Source organism: Lepidochelys kempii, chromosome 13 (assembly GCF_965140265.1).
Source record: "Lepidochelys kempii isolate rLepKem1 chromosome 13, rLepKem1.hap2, whole genome shotgun sequence".
Lineage (NCBI taxonomy): Eukaryota > Metazoa > Chordata > Testudines > Cheloniidae > Lepidochelys > Lepidochelys kempii.
In genome coordinates, this window is record NC_133268.1 from 29751548 (window position 1) to 29777793 (window position 26246).

Consider the following 26246-nt stretch of genomic DNA (forward strand, 5'->3'; position numbering starts at 1 on the left):
GGACCTAGAGAGCCTGCAGCACTGATGAGCTGTTGGCTTAATATGGCATCAGACTTCTCACCACAGCTGGGGTGACTAGGAGCTAGCTGTGAACTCTGTTCAGACTTTGGAGGCTTAAAGCACATGGGATTCAGCATTTGGATTCCCTCACAGCAAGCTGAAGCCCAAGAGGTGAGGAGTTAGGAAGAGGTGGCTCTAGTCTATCAAGGACTGTGTGGCTCCACATATTGAACGCTAGAGTTACTTGTAAAACTTGAAGAAATAGGCAGATGAATCCAAATCAAACCCCCTGGCAAGGAAAGCATAGAGAGGTTTACTGGGCAATGGAATGCAACACCTAGGGAATGTGATGAGGCCCCATTACTGGATACATTCAACACTCTCAAAAGGAGCTTTGGTACTTATGTAATCCCCTCTGGCAGATTCACAGTCCCTTTTTACTGGTCACTATCTTATCTGCCTATTAGCATCCCTCCCCTCGTCTTCAAATGCAATCATGTCTATAGACCAAACGTCACATTCTCTTCCAGTAGCATATGATGGTAAAACGTTGCTGGTTCTCTCTTTATTTATTACTCACTTACAATAGCTGAGAATTTGAGGTCACTTTGAGCCATCATGACCATTGTGGCAGCATCTCAGTAACATCATGCTAGGCACAGGTCTCCCATCTGGCTGCTCTGGGAACCTGCCACATGTCTCAACACAGGACATTGCTTCCTTGGCCTTCTAATTGGCCTGAATCCTTATTACCTTTCATGGTGCCTTAAACCTGAATTTGACTCCAATCCAAAATTATTCCTGCTCCAGGGGACTGGGAATAGAGCCAATCTCTCTCTTCCAGCATGAAGAGCTTCCAAAGCACAAGGGACATCACAGCAAACTGATGGAAAAAGTCATTCTAAATTGGGCTCAGACTTGCTTTAGCTATGAATGTCTGTCCTTTAAGAATGCATTGGGCAATTTTCATTTTAACTGTGCATTAACTGTACTATTGATTTTAATACAAACAATCCACACTGCAATTCTATGAAAAAAGTTGTATTAAAATATTTGTATACATTCGTTTTCAGTCAACTCAGGCTCAGTTAGTTTGAACTATAAAAAAAAAAAAAGATCCAGCTCAGAGGTAAAGTTTCACCTTTCAGAAGCAAAGAGCATGGCTCTCTCAAGCAAAAGATTTTCTATAGAACACTCATTAAAATAGTTTCAAATAAGCAAATACCTTGAAGTGACAGCTGTGAAATGAATACATTATTCTGTATGTAATGTTTCAAGTTGCCTTGAATGACAGGGTTTTAGCACAACTGCTTCACTTTCAGTTTGATGAAGTCAAGTACATTCCAGCACTGTTAGAGAGGTGCTTCCCAAGTCCGTGAAGATTTCTGACAACCACCATTTCATCCACCTGTAGATCAGAATCACTGGTAGTGCACTGAAAAGGGGGTTTGTACAACACCCCCCTCTGGTGAACATATGGGCTTCTGCATATTAAGAGAACAGCATACCAGAATTATGGCCTGCCTCCATCTGGTAATTATCAGATGCCATCTCTAGAAGGGACAGTTTAATTAATTTCATGTAACAGAGCTGGTCTCTCACTGAAGACTTATTACACTGATTTTGTATTCAGACCCACTGGTGACTAACACCTGACTTCCAAAGTCAAAGGTTCAGAAAAAGAGGTTAAGGTTGTTTTCTTCGTGTTTCAGGTACTACTTTAAAAAACGGACACAGGCAACTTAAAAATCCCATTTCTGTATGAATATATTTTTTTACTTACTATGTTTCGAGGAATCTCTAAATGAAAGACTGGAGGAAAAATCTGCCTAGTTTGTTTGCCCTGTATACTGGACAGCCATTTATCAGTAGTCAAATCGGGTCCCCACCCCATTTGTGCTGTATGACAAGACCCAGGGGAAAGAACATTTAAATGGCAGGAAAAAGTGATTGTAAAGCCACAAAAACACAATCTAAAAAACAGGGTTAAAAAAAAGCGCCACCCCTCACTGACGCACTTTTCACTTCAGTAAGGCTTAAGAAATCTGAGCTATAGGCTTGGCTCTGTCAGAACATGTGACAACACAATTATCTTAAAAGAAAGGGATCTGAAGTAGGGGACATAAAAGAGAAAAAAAATTGGGAAGATCTATACTGTCTATGACATTTGCCCCAGTAAAGGAAGCTGGGCACTTGCTGCTCACATTTCTCTGATTTTAGGGAAGTCAAAATCATGTTGAAGTGCAATGCTAGTTACACTACAGCAGTGGTAAAATATTAATTTCCTTTTGGAATTTTATGGCAGTTTGGGGTATTTCAAAAGCCTTCATTTTTAAAGGTACTCTTGCCACACAGCCCCCATACATTCAAGTCAAACACTAGAACAGCAGTTTGTTCGTTCTGCTGCAAGTACTCACTGATCACATATAAAATTCCCCTTTCAATGTCAATGCTCGCAGGGCTTTTAAATCACTATGTTACATACAGGAAACATATAGCAACTTAAAAAACTGCATTATTGTAAACTTGTTCTGTAAAGCTTTTCAAGTAGGTTTTATACAATGTGCTGTTCCCTTTCAAGTATCTTTTAAAGGGATAGAAGGAACAGCGCAAAACTGTTACTGGAAAGGCTTTAAATATTGCAAATAAACTCCATTTAACAAATCAGTTATTGAAAGAGTCTGGTTCTGGATTTTGAAGCTTCCCTGCAGTCATTTGCACTTTGCAATTCATCCTCGTCAGGGTCATTCCAGCTTGGTTTCATTGGAGTTAGTTCAGGGGCGACCACATCACCATCCTAGAAAGTAATTGAAAGGAAGTCGAGAAAAAGTTACCAAGTTTTACAAGCACATTCTTACTTTATTATTTGTCTTACCAGGACCTCATTGTGCTAGGTGCTGTACAAACAGAACAAAACAAGAAGCACAATTTTAGGCTTATGAATAGAAAGGATGAGAAATGAGCCATAAACGGGTCATTATCAATGACTGAGCACTTTGTAGGTGAGAACTCTGTACAAATGTATCCGAGTTGTTCAGCTGGTTCCCAAAGCTTAGTCACCAATAAATCCAGGAAGTTGGTGAGCCAGAAAATACTTAGTGTATTATCACACAAAGTGAGCCCAGTAACCATCCCATTGTCCATCTCAAATTCAGCTGTCCAATACTGCCACAACAAAGTGCTGAGATCCTGCGGCATGGATTACCCACATTCAGTTTTACAGACTTGGCCACGTTTCACCTGTTAAGACACATTACTATGGTGCAATGAACTGGTGTGGTGTAAAGCTGGTTGCATGATAAAATTGATATTGTTAGAAGCACGGAAAGCTTTTTACGAATCTCACATGCAAAGCACATTGTAGAAATTAACTCTGATTTGCTCTCAGAACCCAGAACTGTTACAAAAGGATGAGCCCTAAGGAGACTCACATGCCCAAGATCATGCCTGTGGAAACCATATTCCAGTGGCTGGATTTCTGGAGGTACTGAGCGACCCCCAAGATTAGCTGTGGGTGCTCAGCACCCCTGGAAAACAAGCCCTGAGGCCTAACACACTGGTTTTAGAAATGCTCAATACAAGGTATTATGCTTCGTCACACTGAAGGGATTTAAAGCTCTACATTTTTTATTAAAGGACATGAAACTAATTTGTGATGTGAGTACGTTTCTCTCAGAGCTCCTCCAGACTACATTTCATGCAGGGAAAGGTATTTGAGAAAACATCTAGACCTGAAAGAGCAGATACAGAAAGAGGGGCAGCTTAATATGAGATACAGATTAATTAGCAGCATTCAAAACCAACTGCTAAGAGAAAACCTTTAATTGCTGGAAAAAGACACCTTATCACACTGTCCGTACCGAACTTGATGTACAAGTCACACCTACTAAGGCTTACTGTCCAGAAAACTAGAGGTTCAGTGCACCTTATGCAATGCTATGATTTGCATATTTAATACATGTGAAATACCTAATTTACATTCTCATTTTATTTATAATGGCAAAAATGTCATTTGTTTCCATCATATTAACTACTCTGCTACAGTGATGGACATAAATAATTTTATCAGCTGAAAAACAAGTTTACTGGGAGAAAAGATAGAGGAGGCAAGGGGCAGCACAGGGGAGGGGATGCTGTCTCAGAAATGCCAAGTTAGCTCTATTGATATTACAGGTGCCACCCCGGCAGGCGACTGAGGTTCCTATTTCCTTCAGGATCAGTTTCTGTCTCTCTCAGAGACTGTTTTTGACCCACTGACTCAACATCCCCAAGAGCTGGGACCACAGAGGTGGCTCTGGCCCTGCCCCTATTGCAAAAGCCACAACTGCATAAAGGGCCTACAGTGTGCTCCATCCCCATCACGTCCTGTGGTATCTATGCTCTGGAGTCTGACAAGCAGCAGGGGCAATAGGCTCTACCCACACACAGCAGCAGGGACCTTCAAAACCAGGAATGTTTGGGCAGTCTCTACCCTCTTCCTGTTCAAGATGCCTTGTTTCCCCAGGAGATTGGGGCTCCTGAACAGGAGCCCATAAAAGATCAACAAAAAAAACAAATTAAATTCTCCTGGGGAAACAGGAAGCTTTACAGGCCTGGGAACTGGTCTGAATGATTCCTTAAAGAGATGCCATTGAGCCCCACCGTGGTGGTTTAGGGCTGGTCTACAAACAAAACTTGCACCAGTTAACGAAACCGATGTAAACCCTTGGGTGGATGCTCTTATTTCAGGATAAAAGTGTCTCACTTCAGTTCAATTTACACCTGTTCCCAATCAGTTTATGTTAACCTGATAAAAGCTACCCTTAAACAGAAATAAGAGTGTCCACATGGGTTTGCATTGGTTTAAGTTCACTGCTTTGGTTAGAACATTCAGCATTCCTGTGTAGACAAGGCCTTACAGGTAAAAAATCCCTAACAATGCACAGATTTTGAAGGTCCCAAGTCCATGTGCCAAGGTGAGACGCTGAAGGAGTAGGGATTATTTTGGGCAAGCTCTCTGGCCTGTGTTGTACAGGAGGTCTGACTAGATTATCACAATGGTCCCTTTTGGCCTGGGAATGGATGAATCTGTGTGTAGGGGTATTTATAAAGTAGTACGTTACCTGTGGTTTAGTAAAATCCATGTTCATACACCACTGAATAAAACACTTTGTTGCAGCATCTAAACTCTTCTCATCCTTTTTCTTGCAATAAACCCGGATCAGCTGCTCTGCAAATGTCTCTGGCAGAAGCCTTGAAACCTTTTGAATAGAGGAAAAGAAATTATACTGTTTCTTGGAATCTAGAGCCAACTGATCAATGAACTTCAAAATGTTTCCAAATGTAGGTAGAAAAATGTAAGTTCTCATTATAAAGCATAATGTGTACCACAAAATTAGGGAGTTTGACTGGAAAAATTAGTCAGTCAATCTGAAGATAATGAGGAATGGATTTTGGATGGACTGTGTTAAATACTAAGATTCCACATTGTGGTAAAACTGCACCCCACCACCACACTATTGCACAGAAGTATTTCCACAACCTGTTATATGAAAATTTCCTTCAGAAGCAGGCCGGGCATGTTTGATAAGGGCCCTTGGTAAAGCGATAGCTACCTGTTCTTTCGAAATCTTGACTGCCTGGCTCGGATCAGACTTGCAATAGAAGCGAACTTTATCAATAGGGTTCTGTTCTTTCATTCCATAGTCCATATTGATAACCTTGATGGAGACAATTCAGAAACGGATACAGATGAACAAAACACGGTTACCCACCTTTTACATAACTGTTGATCTTCGAGATGTTGCTCCATTCCATTCTAGGTGTGCTGCACCCAGACGCGCGGTTGAAAACTTTTGCTGCAGCGGTATCCGTAGCGCCAGCTGTGGTGCCCCCTTGAGTGCTGCGCTCCTGCGTCGGTACATCAGGAGCCGCTGGCCTTACGCCCTCTCAGTTCCTCCTTGCCAACAACTCTGACAGAGGGGCAGGAGGAATGGACATGAGCAACACAGCTCAAAGAGCAACAGTTACAAAAGAGGTGGGTAACTGCTTTTTCCTCTTCAAGTGCTTGCTCATGTCGATTCCATTCTAAGTGGCTCCCAAGCAGTATCAACGGAAGTCGGCTCGGAGTTCACCATCTTGCAGGTTGCAGCACTGCTCTGGCAAAGCCAGGGCTGTCTCGAACTTGCTGGGTAAGCGCATGATGAGATGCGAACACGTGAACAGACAACCAGGTAGTGGCTCTACCGATCTCTTGGATTGGTACCTGCGCCAGGAAGGCCACTGATGACGCTTGTGCCCTAGTCGAGTGTGGTCCCACGATCGCAGGCACTTTCGCCAGTTCATAACAGTAGCGGATGCAGGCCGTGATCCAGGACAAAATCCTCTGAGCAGACACTGAGCGACCCTTCATTCTGTCTGCCACCACAACGAACAGCTGTGCTGACTTACAGAACAGCTTTGTCCTGTCTATGTGGAAGGCCAGCGCTCTCCTGATGTCCAGGGTGTGTAGTCTGTGCTCCTCATCTGATGTATGAGGCTTTGGAAAGAAGAGGTAAGTATATGTCCTGGCCAGTATGAAACTGGGAAACGACCTTGGGCAGAAACGCTGGGTGCAGTCACAGCTGGACCTTGTCCTTGTAGAAGACCATATAGGGCGGCTCCAAAGTAAGCACCCTGATCTCGGACACCCTGCAGGCCGACGTTATCGCGACCAGGAACAAGTCCTTCCATGAGAGAAGCAGGAGAGAGCAGGAAGCCAGAGGCTGAAAGAGAGACCCCATGAGCCTCGACAGCATGAGATTTGGGTCCTGGGCGGGGAACGGGATCCCAGACGTGCAGGTAGACACACTCCAGACCTTTCAAAAACCACGCCATCATGTTGTGAGCGAAGATTGACCTGCCTTGGAACAGAGGATGGAAGCCAAGATAGTGGCCAGGTGGACCTTGATCGATAACCGGGACAAACCTTGGAGTTTGAGGTGCAGCAGATAATCCAGTATCTCCTGCCTCAGGGCCTGCTCGGCCCGACTATGCCATTCTGAGGCCCAGCACGTGAGTCTTTTCCATTTGGCCAGATAAGTCGCTCTGGTGGAGGGTTTCCTGCTACCCAGCAAGACCTCCTGGACACGGGCCAAGCACGGCCATTCATCCATGCTTAGCGATGCAGCAGCCAAGCCGTCAAGTGCAGCACCTCCAGGTTAGGATGCAAAAGGCTGCTGTGGTTCTGGGACAGCAGATCCAGCCAGAGGGGCAGCTGCAGCGGGGCAGCTACCGAAAGGGTCAGCAACATGCCGAACCAGTGCTCATGAGGCCACACAGGGGCTATTAGGATAATTCTCACCCTGTCTTGCTTGATCTTCACAAGGAATCAATGGCACTGGCGGGAAGGCATACATCAGCGCCCCCAACCATGGAATGAGAAAGGCATCTGAAAGGGAGCCCCTGTCCATTCCCCGGATCAAACAGAACACGTGGCATTTTCTGTTCTGCCTGGATGTAAATAGGTCCACCTGGGGAGTCCCCAACCTCTAGAAGTTTATGCTGACCATCTCCGGATGGAACGACCACTTGTGGAGAGATGAGAAAGTCCTGCTGAGGTGATCCACCAGGACATTACTGGTTCCAGGCCGGTGCGTGGCTACCAGATGAATGGCATGCCACACACAAAAGTCCAAAGGGCAGAGAGCTTCTGGACAAAGGGCCGAAGACCTGGCACTGCCCTGCCTGTTGATGTAATAGATCACGGCGGTATTGTCCGTCAGGACCTGCACCACCTTGTTCCTCAGGTGGGGCAAGAAAGCCTGGCAGGCCAGGCGAACCGCTCTGAGCTCCCTAATGTGGATATGGAAGGCTAGATCGTCCCACAACCAGTGGCCCTGGGAGCTCAGCTCGCCCAGGTGGGCTCCCCAGCCCTGGTCCGAAGCATCGGAGACCAGGGTCAGCAACGGGAACGGGGTTGCGAAGGGGACTCCCTCCAACGCTTACCTGAGGTCCAACCACCAATTCAAGGATGACCTGAGGTGGTCCAGCACCCAGACTATCCGGTTCAGGTCGTGCCTGTTGGGAATGTAGACTGACGCCAGCCACATTTGCAGGGGCCGAAGATGAAATCGACCATGTACGTACATGCGGCCATATGGCCCAACAGCCACAGGAAGGTGTGAACTGTGGTGGGCAGGTGGTTCTTTACATGGGAGATCAGGTCCATCCGACATGGCCTGAAAACGAGCTCCTGGAAGGAAGGCTCTGGCTCGCATGGAGTTGAGAACCACCCCAATGAACTCTATTCGCTGGACGGGCGTTAAGGTGGATTTTTTCTCGTTTATTAACAGGCCCAGGTTGCGGCAGGTGGAACGCACCAGATTAAGGCTCCTCTGCACTTGCTCCCGAGATGGGCCCTTGACGAACCAGTCGTCATGATACGGGAAGACCTGGACCCCTTGATGTCTCAGGTAAGCAGCCACTGGCGCCACACATTTTGTGAACACCCTTGGGGCCGATCAGAGGCCAAAGGCTAGTACTGTGAATTAAAAATGGCATCTGCCCACTATGAAACTGAGGAAGCGCCTGTGACCTGGGAATATGGAAATAAGCGTCCTTTAAACTGAGGGCAGTGTACTAGTCTCCCAGAACCACGGAGGGGATGATGGAGGTCAGGGACACCATGTGAAACTTCAGCTTTTTGAGAGACTTGTTGAGGCGACGCAGGTCCAGGGTGGGTCTGAGGCCCCCTTTTGCCTTCAAGATTAGGAAGTAGTGGGAGTAGAACCCTTTTCCTTTCGTGTCCCAAGGGACCTCCTCCACCGCCCTCAGGCGCAAGATGTTCTCAACCTCTTGAGTAAGGAGCTGCTCGTGAGAAGGGTCCCTGAAGAGGGATGGGGCAAGACTGGGGGTGGGAGGGAGGGATGGCCAAAAACTGCAGGATATAGCTCCGAGATACTATGTCCAGCACCCTGCGGTCCGAGGTGACTCGCGACCAGGCTGAACCATAGGGACGAAGATGGTTGAGGAAAGAACAAGGTGGATCTGGGAAATTGACTTGGACATCACTCTCGAGAGCACCTTCAAAACAAATGCTTCTGGCCCCCTGGCTGCTTTACCGGGCCAGGCTGCGTGGGAGGAGGAGGAAGGGTGGTGAGGACTAAAACTTGCGTGTCTATCCCTTCTCCTTGCAGACCCATTGAGGCTGCCAAGACCTTGGTGGCGGGGGTGGCTGGAACTGCTTCTGTGAAGACTGCAGCGTACGCATGACCAGAAAGCGAAGGATGGCCCGAGTGTCCTTTAACCCATACAGCCTCACATCCGTCTGTTCGGAGAAGAGACCATTCCCATGGAACGGGAGGATCTAAATCAAGGGCTGCATCTCTAGGGAAAGACCAGTGGTTTGAAGCCAGGAGCTGCACCTCATAACCACTGCCACCGCAACCACCCTTGCTGCTGAGTCCACAGTGTCCCACACTATTTGGAGGGAGCACATAGCCGCCGCAGTGCCCTCCTCTACCAGGGTGCTGATTCTTGGGCCAAACCCTGCAGGAGGGACTGACTCTTTGAGCTTACAGAGGGAGTCCCATAAGTTAAAACTGTATCTGCCCAAGAGGGCCTGATGGTTTGCCACCCGGAATTGCAGGCTGGCAGTGGAATAAATTTTTCTCCCAAAAAGGTCCAGTCTTTTGGCCTCTATTTCTGGGAGTTAAGCTAGTGTGCCCCTGCTTATCTTTTTTGTTGGCCGCAGAGACAACCAGCGAACCCAGAGGTGGGTGGGTATAAAGATACTCAAACCCTTTGGCTGGGACAAAGTACTTCTTTTCAGCCCTTTTGGAGGTGGGAAGGATGGAAGACAGGGTTTGCCAGAGGCCATGGCAATTTTGAGGACCCCATCATACATTGGTCGGTGCTGCAAACTGTTGCTGCAAGGTGAGTGGTGCGAAAGGGGCATCGTCACGACCGGCACGGCCCCACGTGCTCCAGTAAGGCCACTGGCTGTGCTGCCAATGGGGCACCGATGACGGCGTGGCCTCTCGTGCCCAATTGCGCCGGCGGAGTCTGGGTGAGGGGCTGAACTGCTCTTCCGTGCCGGAGGAATCCCCTTCCTGTGACCATGGTGGGGCCGTCGATGCCTGTGTCTGCCTGCCGACCGTTGTCCCTGGAGACCGGTGCCCGGAGTGAGAGGATCAGTGCCGGTATCGAGGGTACTGGTGTCGTGACAGGGAGCACTCCCATAGGGCAGGCAACCAAGACCTGCACCAAGAGGACGATCAGCGGGAGGCCGAATGGTGCCAGTAGTATGGGGACTGGCCCCTCCCCTTAGTCAAAATCTGCATTGAGACAGTGGAGAGCGCAATTGCGGCGCCTGAGGGAGAGCCCTGGAGGATGTGGGCTGCGACTCTGGAGATCTGGGACAAGAGTAGGAGAGCGCTGCCTCGCCTCGGGGGATTGGCAGCGCTCCACTGCCCCTTGAGGGGTCTTAGCAGCTGGCTTGTCCTCATAGGGAGCCTTTGCTGTTTCCTGCGGCACGTGTGGTGTCAGCGGCATGGGCGGAGGCCTCTGCTCTCTTGGTGCCGGGGGAGCTTGGGAATGCATCAATGCTGTCAGGAGTTTGGGTCCCCTACTGCTCCTGGGAGTTGGTGGTAGATCCTTTAAGGGGCTAAGGGCGCCAAATGGGGAGATATGGACACGTGGCTCCAGAGTAGGTGGGTGGCCAGAACTGGGTCCTTTGCCCGATGTCCCATGGCTCTTCTTGCCCAGTGCCAGGGAGCCGTGCTTCTTTTTTTCTTTTTGGGCACCAGCACCAGGAATTGGCGCCAGGCAGAGCCCGGTTCCAGGGGTGCGCTGCGCACTGAGGCTGAGGTATTAGGTGAGTCTGCAGGAAGGCTCAGAAGCCAGATGGAGAGCAGCCTCCATGAAGAGAGCCCACAAATGAATATCCCGCGCTGAGTCCTGGGTAGAAAATTTTTTACGAAAACGACACCTGTCCTTCAAATGGGATTCCCCCAAGCACTTGAAGCAGCTTCTGTGGGGATCACTTACAGGGATAGGCCTATTACAGCCCATGCAGGGCTTAAGCTCCAGAGACTGGGGCATGCCCCGCTGGAGGCGAAGTCCCTGCTGGGACTCTAACTTCTAACTACACTTAAAAGCTACTTATCAGTAACTACTAAGCAAACTGTTTACAAGGTCCTACAGCTTAAAGTCAGAAGAGATGAAACCGCTAGCCCTTGCTATGCAAGGAAATGCACTCCGACTAACCATAGTGGGTGGCAAAAAGGAACTGAGAGGGCGTAGGGCTGGCGGCACCTGATAGACCGATGCATGAACGCGGCACTCAAGGGGGTGCCAGAGCCGACCATACGGACACTGCTAAAGCAAAAATCTCCAACGACCGTGCACATGGGCGCACGGACACCTAGAATGGAATCAACACAAGCAAGCAAGCACTCACAGAAGAATACATATTTTTGGGTAGTTTTTTAGACTTGAGATTACTAAGATTCTAACAAAAGAGACACTATAATTATTAGTAGTTAGAAAATAGCAAGGATTATTCTAAAATATTTGGCACTAACTAATAGTTAATCTTTATGAAAAAACTAAAATTTGTCTCAATTGTTTCATGAAATTAGTTTCACTGATGTGATGAGCTTCAAGAAAGTTGTAAAGTATCACCTTAAAAGTGACCTACAATCAGACAGAGAGGCGTCCAGCAAACAGAGTTGAGGGAAATCTAAAGTGATTTACAGATTACCTTTCAGATATGCTTCAGATCTGTCTATATGTAGTGGTAGCCCTTAAATTTTAATTTTGCCTCGGTAACTTGACAGTGCTGCCACTAGAATATTTTTGGCAGTTGAACCAAGACAATTTTAACACACCAGTGCTGCCTCCACCCAATACATATAATTTTTCTATTTGTTTTCCAGAATATCTGAATTAAGAAAACAGAATTTTTAGGGTGGAGAGGAATGGGGCACAGAAGGCGAGAGGAGAGATCAAATCAATTTCAGCAGTGAAACACTTGCAGAGAAGCATTTCCCTTTTTCCAATGACTCAGATGTAAATGAAGGCATAGTTTGAGAACAATGGGATTACATCAGTGTGCCTGAGGGCAGCAACTGACTTGCAGAACCTTTAGTATTGGTGGGAATGCATAGACCAGGAAGACCTCTGGTTGCAGGACTGGCCACGACATGACACATTAAGTGCAGATGCAGTAAATGGAAAAACAAATGTTAAACCCTAATGATTTTTTTTTAAGCAAAGTTAACTTTTCCAAGTAGAACTGCTCTGAAAGGGTCTTGACCAAGGTCACACTGCCTATCTGCAGGAATAATGGCTTATAGGAAGACATATTCCAGTCACAAAGGTGTAGCTGGACATTGCACAACCCAAGGGAGAAGGAATGCTTCAGTCTCTTTCTACTTGCAGATGTAATACTTCCGTTATGTTTTTTTTATGCTGGTCTTAGGTAGCTATCCATTTTCAAGGTCACAACCCCCTTCCCAAGTGCAAGTCTTCCACCATGTGGGCCTTAATGTACCACAAGCACACGAGTAATAATGAGATTGCTGTCAGAGCAGGCTGATTCTCAATACTTAGGGCTTGTCTTCACTATCCACACTGCTGCAATCGATGCAGCGGGTGTCGATTTAGCTGGTCTAGTGAAGACCTGCTAAATTGATAGCAGAGCGCTCTCTGGTCGACTCCAGCTCCCTGAGAAGAGTAAGGTAAGTCCACTGGAGAGCGTCTCCCATTAACGTAGTGCAGTGAAGACACTGGGTTATGTCGACCTAAGCTACGGTGACTCCAGCTACGTTATTCAATTAGCTGGAGTAGCGTAATTTAGGTCAACTTACCCCAGTAGTGAAGACAAGCCCTTAAAAGTAACCCTGCAAAGGTTTTTACATTTAATGATTAGCAAGTATGTCTTCAAGTCCTCCTAATTTTATTTCTCTAAGTATATATGGTGTATGTATTTCATCACTAGCATAAACAGTCAACTACAATTAAATACTAAATTGAGTAATCATTTATATGGTTAAATATGTATTATTATTATATTTTATTTTTAAAATTCCTTCTTTTATTCCTCCTTGAAAATTGTCTCTTGGATACATTCCTGTGTGCTCAGCAGCTCCCGTAATTCTGTTTTCTGTGAAACAGTCCACACTGCAAACCAATGGAACGTGTTAATCACCGACTATTCCAAGTCAGAGGGTTTTCTCATCCCACGCTGTGCTGTGAGACAGCAATGTAACCACTATGCTCAAAAGGTAGCAATTTATAAAAGTGGTAGAGCTGGCTCAGAGAGCATGCCAAGAGCTGTGATGTCAGTAGGGGGAGGAGCCTATATCCCTCTCCCTTGGGTTTTCATGTGAGGAGACTCAGCCATTATTTTTCTTTTTCTTTTTGATAACAGGGGTTTTGCCAGAACTAAGGAAAATAGAGGTGAACCTTCATGGACCACAAGCCTCATTAGATGAAAAATGGAATAAATGCAAAAAAACTTTAGAGGTCATCTTTAACATACTTTAGAGAACACACCAGCAGCCCCACTGCTGGGACTGGATGGCATTTTCCCATTATCTTTTTCAGCAATATTAGTTTAGAAAGGCTTTGAGCTGTTAAGTTAGATTTGTAAGGCAGTCAAACTGCCTTCTGTGTTTTGGTCTCCCTCCCCTACTGGGAGAAAAACTTGTCCTGAGTGAAGCATTGTGTTAGCACCAACTATTCCTAGGAAACAAGACTGACAATCCAAATCCACACACACCAACTGATAGGTGAAAGCAGCAGGTATTGTTTTCTGCCAGGTCCAGAAGAGGTGAATTTATCATACCCATAATTTCTAACTGTATAATTTAAATCCATTGTGACTTTTGAAATTCAGTTTTTGTGAAGGACACTACAGAAACTATTATATTTCACAAAAAAGTCTACTGCAGTTGTTTTTAAGTTGTGGTCACTCAATACTTGCTAGCAGTCTGCAGAAAACTGGCAGGGCACATGGTGCTGTGACCACCACTCATTGCTTCTACAAGCATTCAAGGCTCTTCTTTACAAAAACTAGTAGCAAATGTTACAGAAGAGGAAATAGGAAGTGCTTTCAGGGAGCAGAGCCAGCAATGGAACAGCTAAAAAAGTAACTAAATGCTTTCCTAACACTTCTTTTCCATTGCCAAAGGGATATTACATGACAACAAATTGTATTGTGGACACCTCTCTTCCCAGGGATTGCATAGCCCATTTTCTTCTCCAATCTTAACACGAGCCACATTATGAAAAAGTTTGAGAACCCTTGATCTATAGGCTTCAGGAGTAATACATACAGGGAAACTGCTAGGCACCAGATACCAACTGCGTACTCCACACAGGGATGGGAATGCACCGAGGGTTACCTTATGCCTTATATTGTCCCTGAATTGTGTAATTAGTGTGAATGGGACAAACTGCTTTCTTATTTTGAATATAAAGTATACTCAGCTTTATTTGCAAACTTTTACATGGTACACTTGGCCCTTTGTGATACAGAAATGAAGACAGAGTATGTTTTACACTAAGTTTGCTCTGAAAGGACATACTTACATCAACTATAAAGTCTTCAGCATTCAATTCAATATCCTGAGGTGCATTCTTTGGTCTGGAAGCAACAATGTCAGCTGGCAGCCTATCATACTGCTCCTGAGAAAGAGAGAACACTTTTAATTCTATTCAAGCACTATCAGTTCCAGACCTGTGCAATTGAACCCATATATATCTGGAGAGAACGCTGCCATGCAACAACAAGGCTGGTTGAGATAAGGCTAGATTACTTTATTACTTAAAATACCAGCATTTTTAATGTAAATAATTCACTTTTCAAAAGAAAAGTTCAAGTGAAGATTTTCACCTGCATTAATAGACCATGACTACAGCTGAAGATTGTTCACATGACCAGGTGAAGCTATACAGAAAGTGCTTCAGCAGAGGGAATAAAACCTGCATGAAAGACTAACTTTGAAGTATGTACGTTTTCCATGATAATTGTGTGACTTTTAGCCAGAGATACAAGCTATTATGTTGGTGATTTTAGATGGTCCCTTAGAGAGTCACAAACATCTTTAGTGCCTAGGGCAATCTACTAGCCCTCAAACAAAAAAAAGTTGACCTCGAGGGGACTACAGTGCCCTGAACATGTACCTTTAAGCACATAATCTATGTTCCTATTAAACAGGTCAACTTCCTCAACTCCTCATTCTAAACAGGAAAACAGACACACTCAATATTTCTTACAGAGTCTGTTTGCAATATTGACAATGGATACAAGTATGTATTCCAAAACTGCTGGGAATCTGCCTGTTTCTGCTGCTATCAGGGTGTCATCACACAATGAAGGAAAGGGCTGTTGAAGAGAGAGCTCTTACTCCCCAAACAAACTTAATTTAATACCAGAACTGTTAGAGGTAGCTACCTATAACACTTTTTAAACAAGTATCAGGGGGGTAGCCATGTTAGTCTGTATCCACAAAAACAACGAGGAGTCTGGTGGTACCTTAAAGACTAACAGATTTATTTGGGCATAAGCTTTCGTGGGTAAAAAGCCACTTCTTCAGATGCATCTGAAGAAGCATCTAAACAAGTGTCTCAAGGATGAAAGCCATCCTTTGAAAGTAAAAGACAATGGTTTGGAATTTGAATTACTTTCCAACCAGATAAATTCTGACTTATGAACCATTAATAAGTGGAGTTGATAGGAATGCCTATGATTAAGGCTGCCCAACACATCCCATTATAAGACATTGTTTTCAGGAGTTTATAAAACTTTGGCAAACTAACCATTTGGACTGAAATTCTCCCTGCCAGGTGTCTGCCTCAGACTGAATTTGTTTGGAAGGTTTCAGCAAAAAGGGTTCAGCTGTTACTAAGAATGAGACTACGGAAAAATGTCATTCCCCCTATGCCCTCCCCATGCCCAGTTAAAAATTGTATAATCATTTTGTTGAGAAGCTCTTGCACCTCCAGCCTTTGGAGGAAGAGCGTGAAATTGGGGTGTGTGTGTGTTGGGGGTGGAAGGAGCACTCTGGTGTCAGGGATAGGCCTTTTGCTGTTCCTGTGAAAAACTGACCACAATTTGACCAAGTTATAAACCTCTGAAAAAAATCTCTTTGCATGTGCTTAGTAGAGACTAGTTAGAGTTTGGCACCTAAATTATATGAAGATTCTGTCTGTACTGAGCATGCTCCAGCTCAGGGTTGCAGAGGCTAAGCAAGACTTGTTTGCAGTTGCTACTGCCAGTTGCAGGGGACTGTTGTGGGGCCAGGCATCAGAACTAAGAGCTGAGATTCTCTCTCCTGTGCTCTCAATACTTCCACTGCGGGCACCCAGGCAGTGAGGAGGTAGAAACTGCCTGATTGGAATGCAGAAAAGACAAAGCACTGACCTGGGCATGGCAATGGAGGGGGTATACTGGTACTGGGAGCTGGTAAAGTTGCAGGGGCAGACAAGGAGACTGGGACTGGCTGGGCAAGAAAACTGGGACAAGCAGCTGAGGGGTGGAAATTAGTAATTCTGTCTTCATGCCAAGGTTTAAATTGTGTGTGTCAAGGTTCCTTCCCCACTCTGAACTCTAGGATACAGATGTGGGGACCTGCATGAAAGACCCCCCTAAGCTTATTTCTACCAGCTTAGGTTAAAACTTCCCAAGGCAAAAGTCTTTGCCCTTGGATTAGGTAAAACGCTGCCACCACCAAGTGCTTTAACAAAGATCCAGGGAAAAGGACCACTTGTAGTTCCTATTTCCCCAAAATATCCCCACAAGCCCTTACACCCCCTTTCCTGGCAAGGCTTGAGAATAAACAAGATAAACACAAACCCCTTGGATTTTTAAGACCCAAAAAACCCAATCAGATTCTTAAAAATCAGAACTTTATTAGAAGAACAAAAAAAAAAAAAAAATAGATGAGAGAGCAACTCTGTAAGATCAGAATGGAAGATAATCTTACAGGCAGTCAGATTCAAAACATAGAGAATCCCTCTAGGCAAAACCTTAAGTTACAAAAAGACACAAAAACAGGAATACACATTTCCTCCAGCACAGCGAATTTCACCAGCCAAAAAACAAAGAAAACCTAATGCATTTTCTAGCTAGATTAACTAACTTTACAGGAGTTGGAAGGCTTGCATCCTTGATCTGTTCCCGGCAAAGGTATCACACAGACAGACAAAAACCTTTTTTCCCCCCTCCAGATTTGAAAGTATCTTGTCCCCTCACTGGTCATTTTGGGTCAGGTGCCAGCGAGGTTACCTTAGCTTCTTAACCCTTTACAGGTGAAACGATTTTGCCTCTAGCCAGGAGGGATTTTATAGCACTGTATACAGAAAGGTGGTTACCCTTCCCTTTATATTTATGACAGTGTGCAATAAATAAGGCCTGGAAACCACACACTGATGGATGAGAAAAAATGTTAAATAATGTCTCATTTAGTAAGCATCGTCCATTCAATGCACTGAATGAGGGAGGGATTCCATGGAAAAAATAGTATTTGACCATGTAATTAAAGATTATATCATAACACATACACACAAAGGGTCATTTCTTACATGGCTGACTGACTTTGCAACCTTAATCTTTTAATGTAATGCATGGGTCATTTCCAAGGCTTTTAAAAAAACAAAGTGTAAAAGAAATGTCATCATGTAGCATCACATTGATAGCCACACATTTCATCAGCAGGCTTTGAACTTTTAGATCCACCACACAGACCTCTGCCACTTGAGCTAATGGAGTAACTGAGATAGCAGTAGTAGGTTGTCTTTCTCTATGTTGACCAGCACTAGGGGGAGAGATACTTTGCCAGTGGGTTTCACAGATTTGCTGACAGCAGACGAATGAAGAACCGCTGTAATTTTGGGTCCAAATCCAGGTTCTGTGGGAATGTGCTTTAATGGTCACGAACTATTGTCCATTCCCTCTGGCTCCAAGCATGACCCCTTCTACTCTGTCCCCTCCAACCTATTCTTGTCCCCATCCTCTCTCCTAATCTCAGGCTCCCTCTTCATTCTTCTCCCCAACCCACTGGCTCCCAGTCTCTCCCACCCCCAATATTTCAGTCAGTATCTCCCCTCATCCCCACAGGCTCCTTGTTCCAAACTACACTCTTCTCTGTTCCCCAGGACTGGCTCTTGTCACCCAGCTGCATTTGGGTCAGACTGTTTCCTCCTCCATGCTGCTTGGGAAACAGAAAGGAGTATCTGGAGTACAGGAGAGAGTCTCCCTGCTCTCAGTTCTGATGCTCAGAGGCCCCTAGCAGCAGCCATTGCAGGCGCAGTCCTGCTCAACCCCAGCAGTCATGGGCTGGAGTATGCTCAGAAGAGGCAAAACCTTTGGACAAATTTGTGGTCAAAGTAAGCAAGTCTCTACTGAGCATGTGAGAGTCTAGATTTTTCAAAAGGTTTTCAAGTTGGCCAAATTTGGGCAGATTTTCTCCAGGGAATCTCCCTTGTCAATTTTCAAATCCCTGCACCAAAGCACGCGTGCAACAGAGCTTATAAATAAAGTAGCTGAAGGGTTTAAAAAAAAAAAAAAGACAAAACATTTCCCTCTATTCTTATTCTCTGAAACCACCACATCATTTTTGCTGAAATTTTCTAAACCAGTTCAGACAGTGGCAAGACACCCAGCATGCAAAATTTCAGCCCAAACAGGTAAAGTTTGGCAAAGTTATAAACAAATGAAAAGAGTGTTTTATAATGGGACATGCTGGGCAACTTTAAATATTGGCAGCAGTACCAGCTCAGTCTAGAATATTTCAGCGTACTATATTAAATTGATATTGACTGTTTTTGAAATAAACAGCTATGCTGAGCCTGAGAAGTAGATAGTGACTAAGGTTGAGAATTTATACCCCCGCAAGTCAAGAAATTCAGAAGTTATATCTCACGTGAATGTAAACTCAGCCATACCACTAAAGCCACTCTGACAACAACTTGGAGCCAAAACTACACCAGAGTCTCATTACTCTGCTGAACGGTTTTACCGTTTCCTTGTGTTCAAATGTTCTCATTTGGTTTTTTGGCCGAAGCGATGCTTTTCCACATATTTTTGCAGAACACGTTATTTCAAATAAAAATATCCTGAAACAGTCCTCAGCTCAGCAGTTGATCTTTTTTATCCAAATCTCTTATCCTTCCCCCAGCTTCCTCCATGTAACAGCCCTTCACCCACTTACTGGCTGAGTTTTGAAGAAGACAGGCCATTTACCATTGGCCCAGGCAGTTTTAGGAATGAGAGCAGAATAGAGACAAATCAGCAGAATAGTCAGAAGTGCATATTTAAAAGAGGCAGCAGAATTTGGAGCCCTCTATCAATAGAGATTGGATTGAGAACACTGTTTACCTCTGTAATTTCTTTTCCTGGTTCAGTCCGAGTCTCTCCTAAATACTTGTATAGATCGCGAAGCTCTATTTTACGCAAAATTTCTCGTGCCTCTGTCAGCTCTTTATTACTAGAGTACAGAATCTCCAGAAAGATGTTATCTGTCAAAGTTAAATACATTTCATTTACATAGCCATGTACCCATTGTTACAGCAGAGAGATGTGCATCTGTGAACATATCTCTATATAGAAAGCCTAACCCATGTGCCAAGAAATGAAAACACCATTTTCAAAGAGTTAGCCAGTACACTAACTCAGTGGTCTCCAAATTTTTTTGATCGCGCACCCCATCAGTAAAAAAATTTTGAGCACGCACCCCAAATTTATGTATATTTATGTATCAATTATATACATGTACGACTGTACTAATATATTATGTAAATTATAAAACATACACAACATAGAAATAGAAAAAATAGAAATTAAAAAAGATGAGAAAGATGAAATAAACAATATTTTTTAAATAATTTATTTTATTTTATTTATTAACAATACAAAAAACCTTTTTGCTCTCACTAAAAAAATATTATTAATATTTTTAGTGAGAGCAATGTGATGGAATATGCTTTATTATTTTTGAAAATCTTGGTTCTACACTTTGTGATACAGTGGGCGCTCAGGGTGGGGTGCAGGGTCTGGGTGGGCGCTCAGGGCGGGGGTGAGAGAGGAGGCTCAAGGCGGGGGCAGGAGGTGCAGAGCACTTACCTGGGGCAGCTCCTGTTTGGTGCATGGGGCGTGCAGTTGGCTCTGCGCAGCGCAGCACCGCCCCCATGGCCACGATGCTGGGAGCTGTGATTCTGGGAGCTGCCCCCACGCCACAGGCAGGGCCACCCGGAATGCAGGGGCTTTAGGGGCTTCATGGCCCTGGGTTAAGGGGGCCCCGGGGCCCTGGCCTGCAGCTCTAAAGCCCTTTTTGGAATGCAGCCCTGCAAGCACGGGCAGGAGGACTCAGGAGGAGCAGGGTCAGCTGCACAGCCAGCGGCTGGAGAGAAGCGGCGCTTTCCCCTTCAAAGAGCCGCTTCTCTCCGGCCGGCTTTGAAGGGGAAAGCGCCGCTTCTTTCTGGCCACGGGCTGCACGGCTGCCCCTGCTCCTCCACGGGCCAGAGGACTCAGGGCCGCTCCTCCCCACTTTTTTCCCCCCCTCTGGCGGTGCTCCTCCTGCCACGCCGCCCTTTTGCTCCGGCGGTGCTCCTCCTGCTGCACCCCCCAATCGATCGTCTTGAGCACCCCCTGGGGTGCGCACACCCCACTTTGGAGACCACTGAACTAACCTAACAATTTCAAAGTTCCTTCCAGAATAGCGTAGGCTGCCACAGGCTTTTCACAATACTATTAGCATCAGATTGAAAGAAGAGGGTTGCTGACCTCCCAACCCCAGGACAGAAAGTTTAACAGCTTCAAGCTAACAACCCTCTTTCATTCCAGGTCATAGCACATCCCAATTCATCCATTCAACATGCATCGGAAAATGCCAATCCCCAGAATTACGGAACTAACACAAGCCTATTTCCTAAAATAAGGTATGGAAAATGCTGCATGTTAGGGGGAACTGAAGTATGCCAACTAACTTAGATCAAGCAGTTTCATTATGTACACAGGTACAGTGTCTCAGACTATGGATGCTGGCAACCAAACTCCATTTCTAATCCCTCAAACTGGACACTAGTGCAACAGTGCCGGATACATTTTTACCTGAGACATGCTTTCCAAACAGCAGGGGAATAACTGGTTCTTTTATATGCATTGTCTATATGTAGAACGTATTCCCCCCCCTTTGGTGAGCATGCACCCCACAGACTTGTGCTTGGATTCTTTCAGGTAACAGTGTCTGTGTGGGGCTGCCTGTACCCTGAGAGTCCTAAAGGGTGGGTGACCCCAACCATCCCCTCAGTTCCTTTGCTAATACAAAATCCTGGTGCTACCAGACAGGAAGCAAAGTATCAGGAAAAGGAGGGCAGGTCGTGGAATATATGGACTATACATCTCAAAAAACCACAGTTGCTGTAAGGTAGTAACCATTTCTTCTTCAAGTGCTTGTCCATATATATTCTACTGTTTGATTCACAAGCAGTGATCCAGATCACAGGATGTGGGTGCTTGGAGTCTATTTATAATACAGCTGTGGCAAAGTGAGCATCAGATCTTGATGATTCTATGGAGTAATGTTGCATAAGTGTACGCACAGAATTCCACTACCGGAACACTTCTCAAAGAAGCTGCAGAAGCTGCTTGAGCCCTGGTGGAGTGGACTGTAGTCCTCAATGGTGGGTCTAAATAAGCTATTTCATAGCATAACTTAATGCAAGTAAAAATCCAATTCAGTCATCTCTGGGTTATATAGCCTAATGTGCAAAAGCTAAAATTAACCGAGGTGAAGCCATGAATGGCTTAGTCCTATCGAGATGTATTGTGGGTCCTATCCTACTTAAGTATTTAGCTTTTCCGTTGTTGGAATGTGGCTTGGGTAAAGAACACAGATAGGTGTATTACTTGATTCCGATGGCAATCAGAGACAACCTTTGGTAAAAATGTTGGGTGAGCCCTTAAGGTCCCCCTGTCCCTAAGAAATATTGCGTGTGGAGGGCCCACCATGAGTGCTTGTAATCTCCCACCCTTCTAGCTGATGTTACTGCCACTAGGAAGGTTAGTGACAAGTGGAAGAGGAAACATAGCCCGGGGGTTTAATGCATCCTTTGAGCCATCAACAGGTTGACACCCAAGGAGGGGGAGACTCCCTGAATAGTGGAATATATGCACATAAGTGCCTTCAGGAATCTAGCTACTTCAGGGTGTGAGAATGTTGAGTGACCCTGCATGAGAGAATGGAAAGCTAAAATGGCTGCTGTGTGGATCTTAAGGGAACTTCTAGACAAACCTTGAATTTCTCAAGGACAGGAGGTATTCCAGTATATCAGGTATCTGAGCTTGAGATGAAGGTAACTGATGTTGATGAGTCCAACAGTGAAGCTTAGCTTCTGTTGTCAGCTGGCCTGCGTGTGTGTGCTCTCTCCATACGCTGTACCAACCCTGCGCAGATAGGTGGCCCAGCAGATCTCAACAGCACTTCCAAGACCACAGACTCAGTTCGGTGATCAAGGAGCTCAGGCAGGTTTATTGCCCTCAAGACACAATACTAGTGCCTGGCAGACTCTACGGGGACACTAACACATGAGTGTCCAGGAGCAAGGACTCAGCTCAGTCAGCAATGGGACTTTCCATTGCCCCCTAGGCCAGACAAAGACACCCCTCCTATGATTTCTCTTTTATACACTGATACAAACAAGTTATGTATTACTCTTCAGATGTGGTTAGTTAACACCCTACACTTTGTACCTGTTGGTTCAAACAAAACATCTCCATTTATTACCCTGTCATCCTGACTTTATCTTTAGGAGGGGTCAGTGTGTACCATCTTCGGGGAGTGTGTTTATACCATAACTTTATATCAGGATGTGCTTGTATTAGCCTTCTGGGATGTATTTATGTGAATACCTAATGCCCAGTACTTCTTAGAAATGCCTGTGTTTTAGCAATGCCAGCCATATTCTTGCAAAGTTCATGTACCGGACAGCAAACTTTTAAGCAGACACTTGCTTTGTAACAGGGCCTGACTCTTGCTGATTTTGGTTCAGGCCTCAGGTCTTGCACCAGGCCCCATGTTCCAGGCTCTCTTTCTACTACAGCTTCCATTTGGCTGAGAAAGCATGCCTTACTGAGTCTTCTCTACTGTGGTTAAGAATATGTTGTACTTCTGATGAGCAGCTCCTCTCTACTGCTATTAACCAACCAGCATCCATGCTGTGAGGTACAGGGAAGTTTGATCCAGATGGAGGATTTGCCCCTCCCTTTGCAATATCACTTATGGCTGAAGAGGTAACTGGACTGGAGCTCGAACGAAGAGATTCACTAAGTCTGAGAAACAGAACTGCTTCAGCCAGACACCAGCATGGTCATCTTGGTGGAGTCCTGTCTCAATTTCTCAATGACTCTTGGGATTAGTGGAATTGAAGGGTATGCATATGTTAGATCCAGAGCCCATGGCATCAGGATGCATCCGACAAGAGATACCCAAGCCTGGCCTCCTCTGGAGCAGAACCTGTGACATTTTTTTGATCTGTTGCATATAAATCTATAGCAGGTTGACCTCACCTGGTGAATGTGTCCTGAATGATTATATGCTACAATGACCATTCATGGTTGATTGAAAACTGTCTGCTGAGGTGATCTGCCGGAACATGCTGCCAGCCTGCTAAAAGCACTGTGGGAATAATCTCATGTCACAGGCATCAATTCCAAAGGCAATTTGCTTCTCGACAAAGAGGGGTGAATCCTGCTCCCCCTTGCCTACTGATATAAAACACAGCTGTAATGTCAGTCATGATCAGAAAGGTTAAACCTCTCAGAGCTGGTAGGAATGCTGTACAAGCTTGATGAACAGCCCTTAGCACTAGGATGTTTATATGTAACTAGGCTTCCTGAGATCATAAACCTGGTGTCAGAAGATTGCATAGGTGGCTGCCCATCCAGCCTGGTGGCATCTGTTACCAGAGTCTTCTATGGCAATGGTGCAGAGAAGGAAGCTCCCTTGCATACTTTTAGGGGGTCCTCCTACCAGTTCAATGACAGAGCTTCTGGAAGGACCTGCACCCTTCATCTTTATGTGTCTGTCAACCACCCTTCTATGCATCAAAGTTGAGGTCTGGCATGCTGAGTTATGTAAATGAACGAAACCATGTGCCCCAGAAGTCTGAGAAATTCTTACAGACATCTGAGGTACTTGCAGGTGGTTAACCAGATTTATTATGGCTTAGAGTCTTCCCTACGGCAGACAGACCATTGCTGTAATAGAGGTCTGAACGACACCTATAAATTCTACCTTTTGACCAGAAATTAACACTGACTTCTTGCTGACACTGTCCTCAAGAGGCAAAAAGACAAAGACTCGGCTTTATGGAGTTGGTCACCTCTTGTAGAGACTTTCCCCAAGTAAGCCAGTTGTCTAGTTGAGTCAAACCTGGACTTCTCAATTCATCAGGTAAGCTACCACTGTCACAAGGCGTTTGATAAATACCCTGGGCACTATGGATAGACCACGTAGCAGTATTCTGTACTAGTAGCATGAATTGCCCACCTGGAACCTTAGGTATTTCCTGTGGTAAGGTGGACTGCTATATGAAAGTCAGTATTCAGGAGGTCAAAATCTGTGTACCAGTCCTGTGGATCAAGAGAAGGAATTATAGAGGCCAGGGTAACCATCCTGAGCTTGAATCTGAATGAAGGTGTTCAGCTGTCTTAAGTCCAGAATAGGGCACCATCCCCCTTTTTTCCTTAAAGTAATGGGAATAAAAACTCTTCCCCTTGTACTCTTCAACTACTACTTCTACTGCTCAGAGATTTAGAAGTGACTGCACTTTTTGATGCAGCATACTCTTTGAGAGGGATCCCTGAAAAGGGATAAGGAAGGTGGGTGAGTGATGGGGAGAGTCTGGAATTAGATGGCATATCTCATCTCTATGATTTCTAGGACCCAGCGGTCCATAATGAAGGTGTTCCAGATCACATGAAAACAAAACAAATAGTTCCTTAACTGTAAGGACATAAAAGAAAGATCCAGCAGAGGCTGTATGCTGCTTTTGACCAAGGAGACAAATTTGCTGCCTTGATGAACTTGCTGCAGGATGGGAAGATGATGCAGTCGAAACAGATGATTTCCTTCTTTGAAAGAGCTGATGCAGATGGTCTGAGCTGTGCAAAGTAGGGTTGCCTGGAGTATGGCTGAGGCCTGATTTGCTTCCTTTTTGAAGCAAGTATTCCAGAGACCTGAGGGTTACTATAGAGTCTTTTAGAGGATGATCAGTCCTTGGGTTAAGAAGGTGCATCCACCACACAGCAGATCATCTACTGTTTGCACCTCTTTTGGGATGCCAGATTGGAACAAAGAGGACCCTTCTCATGGCAACTGAGGTGGCCATAGATCTGGGTGCTGTGTGGGATGCTTGAAGATCAGTGCACATCACTGTGCCACCAAGATTTTAATTCCTCTGAGGTCAAGAAGGATTAATGTCAGAAAATTGGGAGATAAGAGTCCCAATGTAATTAGCCATTTCATCAGTGAAGACTGATGACTGGCAATCTTCATCTGCAGCTTGGTTGATGAGTATTTTTAGCAGCTGAATAAATCTAAAGTTTTGGGATCGTTGTCCCAAGTTGTTGATTTCAGCAGACCTTGATGCTTTGTCCTCTTATGGACTTGCTGCTTCAATCAGTGAGCCGGACACAGAGTACAGAATTGCTCAAAGGTTGCTAGGAGCACCTGGCAACACCGATTTGCCCATTTGGTGTCGGCACCAAGGAAGCAGGCATTTGCCAAAGCAGCTTGGCTGGCTCCAAAAAGCCCTCCCTGATGGGCACTACAAGGTGCCCTGGCATGGAGGTATGTAAAATATCCAGGAGCTTGCAAGACTTGCCCTGGACAGCTTCCACTGGAATCTCTACTATGTCCACCATCCTGAGAGGAATGGAGTACCTACCTCATGAGAGCAGACTTTAAGGAGCTTGGCTTGTTTAGCCTAACAAAATGAAGGCTCAGAGGAGATACAATTGCACTCTATAAATTAGGGCTGTCAAGCAATTAAAAAAAATAATCACAATTAATTGTGAGATTACAAAAATAGTCATAATCAATCACAATTTTAATCACACTGTTAAACAATAATAAAATACCAATTTAAATTCAGCATGGAAGCATGTCCTCTCGAATTGTGGTCAAAGCATGAAGGGACATATGAACATTTAATATATCTGGCAGTGCACGTAAATACCTTGCAACACTGGTTACAACAGTCCCATGGAAATGCCTGTT

At 45.2% G+C, this 26246-nt stretch overlaps 1 protein-coding gene across 1 annotated transcript in view; it reads right to left on the reverse strand.

Moving 5' to 3' along the window:
* Positions 1–1025: 1025 nt before the first annotated feature.
* SAMHD1 (SAM and HD domain containing deoxynucleoside triphosphate triphosphohydrolase 1) overlaps positions 1026–26246 on the reverse strand; it is a 65199-nt gene continuing 39978 nt past the window's right edge. The window contains exons 12-16 of the mRNA XM_073309943.1: positions 19346–19485; positions 14557–14652; positions 5595–5699; positions 5103–5240; positions 1026–2797 (exon numbers count right to left, since the gene is read on the reverse strand). Coding sequence (XP_073166044.1) covers positions 2669–2797; positions 5103–5240; positions 5595–5699; positions 14557–14652; positions 19346–19485 — 608 coding nt within the window. The 3' untranslated portion in view covers positions 1026–2668. The remainder of the gene's footprint in view (positions 2798–5102; positions 5241–5594; positions 5700–14556; positions 14653–19345; positions 19486–26246) is intronic.